The sequence below is a fragment of the Ascidiella aspersa genome, chromosome 3 (genome assembly GCF_963924565.1).
Source record: "Ascidiella aspersa chromosome 3, kaAscAspe10.2, whole genome shotgun sequence".
NCBI lineage: Eukaryota > Metazoa > Chordata > Ascidiacea > Phlebobranchia > Ascidiidae > Ascidiella > Ascidiella aspersa.
In genome coordinates this window covers 5,114,789-5,124,922 of record NC_139449.1, presented here as the reverse complement: position 1 = coordinate 5,124,922, position 10,134 = coordinate 5,114,789, and the positions used below count along the sequence as shown (strand labels likewise).

At 36.6% G+C, this 10,134-nt stretch overlaps 1 protein-coding gene across 1 annotated transcript; it reads left to right on the top strand.

The window, feature by feature from the left end:
- The first annotated feature begins 608 nt into the window (after positions 1 to 608).
- LOC146158194 (uncharacterized) lies at positions 609 to 1,630 on the top strand. Its single transcript, XM_083383889.1, has 2 exons — positions 609 to 751; positions 1,465 to 1,630. Exons 1-2 carry the CDS (start codon positions 609 to 611, stop codon positions 1,628 to 1,630), a joined length of 309 nt encoding a protein of 102 aa, XP_083240015.1.
- The last annotated feature ends 8,504 nt before the right edge of the window (positions 1,631 to 10,134 follow it).

The following is a 10,134-nucleotide window of genomic DNA, read 5'->3' as shown; positions in this document are numbered from 1 at the left end:
GTTTCATAGAGATCAGTGGTCCGTCCGCATGTTTTCGACTAAATTAAATATATTCACCCAGATTCTCTCTTTCGAAAAGTATTCCAGGAACCCATTATTCTCTGATGCAAAATAAAGCTGTTTAGATGAGTTAAAATATATGCCAATGGTTTCTTAAATGACAAACATATAAAAAATGTTAATAGTATAAATATGGTGAGCATATAATATTCAGGAGATTTTTATATTATCTCATGATACCACCAGGTACATTTCACGGCACTACATGCTGAAACCTGGGGTGTGCAACCATGTTTTATTTGCACACCGCAACACAATTAAAAAAAACAACAGAATGCAGACCTTTCAGGTAACAGTGCCAAGAGCCAAACGCAGTATGTGTGGAGAGAGAGCCCTTTACTTTTAGATAAAATATGACGAAAGGGCTCTGCACACATACTGCGTTTCGCGTCAAGCGTCGCGTTTTTTGGTTAAGCGTTACGCGGCAAAGCATTTTCCGCGGGACGCGCTTATTTTTTGTATTGAATATTGGATAAATTTACAAAATATATTGGTTTGTTGATGTAAATTAGTAGTTTAGTAACTTTTTTATTGGTAGACCAGTGAAAATGAGTTTTAATGAAATATTAATCCAAATGGTTCGTGATGCCCCATATCTATACGATTCCAAAGATAAATTTTACAAAGACCAATTAAGAAAAGACAACATGTGGATGAAAATAAGCGAGTGCACAGGCCAACCAGGTGATTGGTAATTAAAATGATCATGAGTTTACTAGCGTTTTTCCACGTATTTATTTTGACAGTGGATACATGTACAAAGCGCTGGAAAAGCTTGCGAGACCGTTTTTCCAAAGAAAAAAAGAAAATAGATAATCAAAGAAAAAGTGGGTCAGGAGTTGTATCTAATTCAATGTGGGAGCACTATAATTCTCTCACCTTTTTACTGGACCACCTTCGACACAAAATGTAAGACGACATGACTAATTTATTAATTAAATCTAGGAAATATTTTGTAAATAAGTAACTTTTTGTAGAACTATTGGAAATGTCAGTTCCGCTGAAGAGCTATTTAATCCTACACAGGAACTAGATTTTACAAACACAAGTGAATTGACAGATGAAGGTGCTGTTGTATGTTTGTCCTTGAAACTCACATGTATCTTTAATTCATGAATAGAAAAAATACTTGGTCATTTTTGCATGTTTAGATCAAATAGAATTAGAGCCTGTGGAAAATGAAGTGGTAGAAACTTTTGATAGTGAATCAGTCCACTCAGGCCAATCACAATCTAGCAGTAAAAAAAGAAAAACTTCAAATCGAACTGGATTTCAGGTCAGTTTATATAACAGTACATTCAATTTTAAGTTATTGATTCAGGAAAGATGTTTAATGCTTGGTTATTTCAGGAAACCATCTGTGGCATTTTCAAAGAAAACATGAAAACTATGGCTACAATACAGTCAAAACGGCCGTCGAATCTTCGATGAATTTGATAGATTTGGAAAGCTTGTCGCATTTAAACTACGAAGCATGAGTCTTGCCAAAGCAAATGAGTCCATGACTAGTATTTTACAATTCTTATGTTCTCAATCTACAAGTGAAGAGCCTCAAGTGATTTCAAGCTAACAATCAAACTGTTTTTTATAGTTTTTTATTTTATTTTTCATTCCATTCATTTTCAAGTTGTTCTTTTTTCAATACACAAAAAGTGAAATACTGCTCTGCTAGTATGAAGTGAAGGAAAAGAGAAATACCATAAGTAATTAGGTAAGAACATTACAAACGGTTAACCACTGCATTTTGCCATGACAATTTTCCAAAGTCTGAGATAAAAAAATCAAGCATCTTTTGAATACATATTGGAGCCGCAGCGTCCAAGCGAATGCAAATTGGTATGCTGTTGCAAGTTTGCACGCCACTCTCCCATAGTGATGTTACCCAGTCTATCCTCTTTATCAACATAAGATGGTGAACAATACATTCTTTCCTGGGGTAGCTGAAGTTTGTTTTTAATTTGGAGGTAATTATGTAAACAGCAAGCTGCTTTTGTAATTAAAACAGCTTTATTTGGTTCTGCAATTATTGGTCTTCTAAAAATGCGCCACCGGCATTCTCAATGACCCGTCTTGCGCGAGACAGCCTGTAATTAAATATATTTTTGTCTTCTGACAATCTCCTTCCAGGGTATGGCCTCATTAAATTTTTTTAAGTGGAAATGCTGCATCCCCAACAATACAGTAGGGTACCATGGTGTCAGTGTGTGGCAAGCATTCTGAAGGGGGATATTTAGATTATTTTCCATAAACCTTTTACCGAACTCTGAGTTAGCAAAGACTCCGCCATCACTGTGACGCCCTGAATCCCCTATGTCAATCATGGTAAAACAATATTGAGCGTCGTCACATACTGCCATAAGAACAATATACTATGTGAACCTTTATAATTAAAGAATTCAGAACCTGCATTACCAGGGGCTTGTATGACAATATGCTTGCCATCAATTGCACCCACACATAGAGGAAAGTCCCAAAGTTCATAAAATTCATGAGCAATTTTTTTCCATTCAGTTTCAGAAGATGGAGGTTTTAGGCACCCTGGCTGCAACACTTTCCAAATGGCTTCACATGTTTCCATAATTATTTGGCAAGTATAAGTATAACCCACCCTGTAGCTTAGAGCAATAGTTGTTTGTGAATCACCAGAAGCTAAATATCTATAAAGATAAACAAAACAGAAATTTACTCATTTTAATTAAATATAGAAAATCTAATATTACAGTCACTATAAAACATGTACCTTAATGTAATTGCAAATCTTTCAGCTGGAAATAGCCTTTCTCCAATGTGTATCTTTTTTATGAATGTATGGTTCAACTTTTTCCAACAACTCATCAAAGATGTCTGCATCCATTCGAAAATATTTGTGAAAACTTTCTGGGTCCGTCCGCATGTTTTTGACTAAATTAAATTCACCCAGATTCTCTCTTTCCAAAAGTATTCCACGAACTCATTCTCTGATGCAAAATAAAGCTGTTTAGATGAGTTAAAATATGCCAATGGTTTCTTAAATGACAAACATATTAAAATGTTAATAGTATAAATGGTGAGCATATCAGGTCAATCTACATTTCATGGCACTACATGCTGAAACCTGGAGTGTGCAGCACTAAACTTTGAAGTGTGCAACCATGTTTTATTTGCACACCTAAGGTGGGAAATCCTTATTTTGAAAACTTAAGTTTTAAACATACTAAATCAGGTCGAAACACAATTAAAAAAACAACAGAATGCAGACTGGCTACATATTTATATCCAGGCTTACCTTTCAGGTAATACAGTGCCAAGAGCCAACAGTATAGTTGCTGCTGTTGTAATAACAGCCAAGCGAACTGACGCTGTCTGCTGACAACAAACCGGGAACGTCGCCTGACGCGTTTTGTGTGCTATGTAAAACGCGCCACGCCAAACGCAGCCGAACGGTTGAAGCGTCGTTACGCACTGCTTGACGCGACGCTTAAAGCGAAACGCAGTATCCCTTTACGTGTGAACTGGACGACGTTAGCGCTTGACGCCAGACGCTTCAAGGTGTCTTTCTGCCCACTTAGCGTCATGCGCTTCACGTTTGTCTCGTCTTGCGTTAACGCTATGTGAAACGCTACGCCAAACGTTAAACGCAACAGACTGGTGCTGGCAGTCAAACTTTTTTACAGTATGCTGCTTTTTGAGAACTGAACTATTTCGCTATGAACGACTTTATCGAATGGTTTTCCCATCTATTGAACCGCTAGTCATTTTTACTCCCTAGTAGTATTTTAATTGTTCAATATTAGCCTAATTAAAATGTACCAGTCAGCTTTTAGGGGCGCACTAATAGTATAGTATGGGTAAAAAATATATATATAAATCTAAAGGCCCGTTATAACCCTGAAGGCCAATACTTAATCTTGAAACTTAAAAGGTTCTGCGGCCCACTATAATAAAATGTTGGACATCCCTGCCTTAGTTTTTGCAGCCATGGTGACACGCATTTTCTCATAGTGTGTGGGATTTATATGCCTAGCAGTCAGTTTAGGAGCAAGCAAAAGCTCTTTACCTTCCTGCTGCTTGACAACTGCCTCAACACATACATGGAATTTACCTGTTGCACATAATCAATCAGAAGCATTAATAAATTGTTATCAGTGTACTTCAAAACAAGGCAACTTGTTTCCCTTGGTAAAGCAATAGTATGCTTTAGAAATGCATGCAGATCGAAGGTTTTTCAGCAAGTATCTGCTAAAAAATGTAAACTGCGCCCAAAAACAAAAAGAAACTAGACGGGGGTGCGGCGGTGTTGTATATTTTGTCAGGGGTTATATTTTCAGGGCTTAGTGTTTATTTTTATTTTGTTTTAATTTTTTTTAAATTGATTTTATTTTAATTTTTTTTTTTTCAATTTTTTTTTTCATATTCATTTTTTAATTTTTAATATTTTGTATTTTGTATTGTGTATTTTATATTATATATTTCATATTTTGTTTTTCATTTTCCTTAACTTGTTTCTGCAAGCAAAAACAGATATGGGCCGAAAACTTCCCCACTTTGATGCGAAAGGGGTTCAAATATGGCGTAGTATTTGGGGAATGATCGAAACACATATTTGATAAATATAATTTACGTAGATAATGTCTATGGCCATTTTATTGCATTTTGGCCAGCTTACGTGTTGATTCTTAAAATGGTTTAACGCCTATGGTTTGCAATACTTTGCAAACTTTTACTCGGTAAATTTTTACCATGGCTTGGTCCGAGCAATCACTGTTAAAACAGACTTTAAATCTGTAGTTTCAAACAATATGAAACACACTATTATGTGCCTAATACGCAAACTATTAAATAGAAAGTTTTGCTAGTTGTTTAGGCCTGATATTGGTATGTTGGTTGGAGCAAGATGCACAACAGGTGCTAACAGAGGGGCGTACACTGCCTTAAGATTTCGCATTTAAATTTGCGGCGGTAAACACACCCTGACACTTCATTATTATTAGCTTATCGCAAAGGTAATTTTTGGTCGCCCCAAAAAATGCTGACGCCGCATTTAAAGCAAGCATTATAAATGTGTCGCCGATATTCTGCTTTGAACATCCCTACTCGAAATGCTTCCCTGCGTTAATTGTACGGTGGGTGAAACTTTTATTCACGGCCTTACCTCTTTTTGTATTACCGCGACAATACGATGAAATACGATTTGAAGAATATTTGAAAAAATCGTATTTGGAGATTATTTGCAATTTGCACCTGTATAGTATGTTACTCCAATCCAACATATCAACACACAATTTTAAGTTGTGTAGGCCTGGTGTTGATATGTTGGATTGGAGTTGCCACCAGATTTCGCATTTAAATTTGCGAATAAGTTGTTTCTTAAGACCATTAAGTAATTTTACTAAAGAGAAGCCTATTTTTAAAATGCAAGTCGCACGAGCCCAGTTTAGGACGTGCCACTTCGCACAATGAAAGTCTGACGCGCGGGACAATAAAGCGCAGCAGGCGGTGAGTCGCTTCGTCACTTCACAAGCTTGACAAAAGCAAGCGAACATGAACAAATTCTGTATGAAAGTTTATCTGCTGCTAGATGGCAGTCGTTATCTAGAAAGGGCTAAAACGCAATAATTCAGGTTTTTGCCCCCCAAGCAAAGGCCCCTGGGGGTGCAGCCTCATAAACTTCTACAAAGCACCTACATACCACTCTACGCCATGTCTGAAAATTTGAAGGTTCTACGATGTCTACTTTTTCTATAAAGCTTCGGACAAAAATCGGTCTGAAACATACCATAGGAAACCAAAAAAGAACGGGGATGCGGTTGTTGTATATTTTGTCAGGGATATATTTTTAGGGCTTAGTGTTTATTTTCAATTTTTATTTTAATTTTTTTTTTATATTTTGTATTGTGTACTTTATATTATATATTTTGTTTTTCATTTTCCTTAACTTATTTCTGCAAGCAAAAACAGATATGGGCCGAAAATTTCCCCACTCAAAATATGCCTCTGATGCGAAAGGGGTTCAAATATGGCGTAGAATTTGGGGAATGATCGAAACATATATTTGATAAATAGAATTTACGTAGATAATGTGTATGGTCATTTTATTACATTTTGGCCAGCTTACGTGTTTGAAAAGCAAATTATCATTCTCCTAAAGACTTAAAATGGTTTAACGCCTATGGTTTGCAATACTTTTGCAAACTTTTACTCGGTACATTTTTACCATGGCTTGGTCGGAGCAATCACTCTGTTAAAACAGACTTTAAATCTGTAGTTTCAAACAATATGAAACACACTATTATGTGCCTAATACGCAAACTATTAAATCGAAAGTTTTGCTAGTTGTTTAGGCCTGATATTGGTATGTTGGTTGGAGCAAGATGCACAACAGGTGCTAACAGAGAGGCGTAGACGGCCTCAAGATTTCGCATTTAAATTTGCGGCGGTAAATACACCCCCCTATTGACACTTGATTATTAGGCGAAGCTTATCGCGAAGTTATTGGTCTCCCGAAAAAAAGCTAACGCCGCATTGAAAGCAAGCATTATATAAATGAGTCGCCGATATTCTGCTTTGAACATCTCTACTCGCAATGCTTCCCTCCGTTAATTGTACGGTGGGTGAAACTTTATTCACGGCCTTACCTCTTTGTGTATTACCGCGACAATGCGATGAAATACGATTTGGAGAATATTTGCTATTTGCACCTGTATGGCATGTTACTCCAATCCAACATATCAACACACAATTTTAAGTTGTGTAGGCCTGGTGTTGATATGTTGGATTGGAGCAAGATGCACGACAGGTGCTAACAGAGAGGCGTACACTGCCTTATGATTTCGCATTTAAACTTACGTAAATACACCCTATTGACACTTAATTATTAGGCGAAGATGATCGCGAAGTAATTGGTCGCCCGAAAAACAAACTAACGCCGCATTGAAAGCAAGCATTTTATAAATGAGTCGCCGATATTCTGCTTTGAACATCTCTACTCGCAATGCTTCCCTTGTACGGTGGGTGAAACTTTATACTGTTCTGTATGTTACTCCAATCCAACATATCCACACACAATTATAAGTTGTGTATAATATATAATAACTTATGGCTTTGAAGCGAAGGGGGTTCAAATATGGCGTAGATTTTGGCAAATGATCGAAACATGATCAATAAAAATTTACGTAGATAATGCTTACGGATTTTGGTCAGCTAGCATGTTTAAAAAGTCAATATTTTCATTCTCTCTCTAAATGATTTAACGTCTATGGTTTGCTATACTTTTTCCAACTTTTACTGGGTAAATTTTTACCATGCCTTGGTGCAATCACTGTTGAAACAGAGTTTAAATCTGTAGTTTTGAGCAATATGCAAACACGTTTATGTGCCTAATATAAGCCACGTTTTATATTGAAAGTTTTGCCCATTTAAATCCAATAAACGCAAGATTTATTTATTTATGACGCCATGTTATGACGTAGCTTTGTAACGTCGTCGTTAAGAATGCGTTAATCTTAAGCTTTTTGTTGTTGCGGCCCTTGTATAATTATATTTGTTTAGACCTGGTGTTGATATGTTTGAATGGTGTTACAACAGGTGCTAACAGGAGATGTGTACACTGCCTGTAGGATTCGCATTTAAATTTGCGGTGGTAAAATATTTTGTGTTGTAAGAGCAATAGGTTTTTTTACTTAGAGAGGCGGCCTCTTTATGAAAGGCAAGTCGCATGTGCATAGTTTTACTTCCAACACAAATGTTGCACGCGCGGGACAATAGGGCGCAGCAGGGATGCCAGCAGCCGCCTCGTCGCGACGCAAGCTGTATAAAGCAAGTGATATGAAAGCATTCTGTATTGAAGTTTTTCTGCCGCTAGATAGTAGTAGATAGCTGTTATGAACTAAAACGATGGGGGTGCAGCCTCATAAACCTCTACACAGCACCTTCATACCACCACTCTACGCCATGTCTGAAAAATTTGAAAGTTCTACGATGTTCACTTTTTCTATAATGCTCTGGACAAAATTCGGTCTGAAACATGCCATAGCGGGGGTGCGGTTGTTGTAGATTTTGTCAGGGGGTATATTTTCAGGGCTTAGTGTTTATTTTCAATTTTTACTTTATTTATTATTTTTTTTTAATATTTTGTATTGTGTACTTTTTTGTTTTTTATTTTCCTTAACTTGTTTCTGCAAGCAAAAACAGATATGGGCCGAAAACTTCCCCACTTAACTTTATGCCTTTGATGCGAAAGGGGTTCAAATATGGCGTAGAATTTGGGGAATGATCGAAACATATATTTGATAAATAGAATTTACGTAGATAATGCGTATGGTCATTTTATTAAATTTTGACCAGCTTACGTGTTTGAAAAGCAAATATTATTATTCTCTTAAAGACTAAAAATGGTTTAACGCCTATGGTTTGCTATACTTTTGCAAACTTTTACTCGGTAATTTTTTACCATGGCTTGGGCCGAGCAATCACTGTTAAAACAGGCTTTAAATCTGTAGTTTTAAACAATATGAAAAACACTATTATTTTCTCAATACGCAAACTATTAAATCGAAAGTTTTGCTAGATGTTTAGGCCTGATGTTGGTAGTATGCTGGTTGGAGCAAGATGCACACGACAGGTGCTAACAGAGAGAACTTGCGGCGGTAAATACACCCTATTGACACTTAATTATTAGGCGAAGATTATCGCGAAGTAATTGGTCGCCCGAAAAAAAACTAACGCCGCATTGAAAGCAAGCATTATAAATGATTCGCCGATATTCTGCTTTGAACATAGTATATTACTCCAATCCAACATATCAACACACAATTTTAAGTTATGTAGGCCTGGTGTTGATATGTTGGATTAAAGTTGCCACCAGATTTTGCATTTAAATTTGCGGCGGTAAAATAAGTTGTTTCTTAACAGCATTAAGTAAGTAATTTTACTAAAGAGAAGCCTCGTTTTAAAATGCAAGTCGCACGAGCCCAGTTTAGGACGTGCCACTTCGCACAATGAAAGTCTCACGCGCGGGACAATAAAGCCCAGCAGGCGGTAAGTCGCTTCGTCACTTTACAAGCTGGACAAAGCAAGCGAATATGAACGAATTCTGTATGAAAGTTTTTCTGCCGCTAGATGGCAGTCGTTAACTACAAAGTGCTAAAACGCAATATTTCAGGTTTTTACCCCCCCAAGCAAAGGCCCCTGGGAGTCAGCCTCATAAACTTTTACAAAGCACCTACATACCACTACGCCATGTCTGAAAATTTGAAGGTTCTACGATGTCTACTTTTTCTATAAAGCTTCGGACAAAAATCGGTCTGTGAAACATACCATAGGAAACCAAAAAAGAACTAGACGGGGTTGCGGTTGTTGTATATTTTGTCAGGGGGTATATTTTCAGGGCTTAGTGTTTATTTTCAATGTTTACTTTATTTTATTGATTTTTTTTTTAATATTTTGTATTGTGTACTTTAACAGATATGGGCCGAAAACTTCCCCACTTAACTTTTATGCCTTTGATGCGAAAGGGGTTCAAATATGGCGTAGAATTTGGGGAATGATCGAAACATATATTTGATAAATAGAATTTACGTAGATAATGTATATGGTCATTTTATTAAATTTTGAAAATATATTATTATTATTCTCTTAAAGACTAAAAATGGTTTAACGCCTATGGTTTGCTATACTTTTGCAAACTTTTACTCGGTAATTTTTTACCATGGCTTGGGCCGAGCAATCACTGTTAAAACAGGCTTTAAATCTGTAGTTTTAAACAACATGAAAAACACTATTATGTTCTCAATACGCAAACTATTAAATCGAAAGTTTTGCTAGATGTTTTGGCCTGATGTTGATAGTATGCTGACAGGTGCTAACAGAGAGTCGTAGACTGCCTTAAGATTTCGCATTTAAACTTGCGGCGGTAAATACACCCTATTGACACTTAATTATTAGGCGAAGATTATCGCGAAGTAATTTGTCGCCCGAAAAAAAAACTAACGCCGCATTCAAGCAAGCATTATAAATGAGTCGCCGATATTCTGCTTTGAACATCTCTACTCGCAATGCTTCCCTCCGTTAATTGTACGGTGGGTGAAACTTTATTCA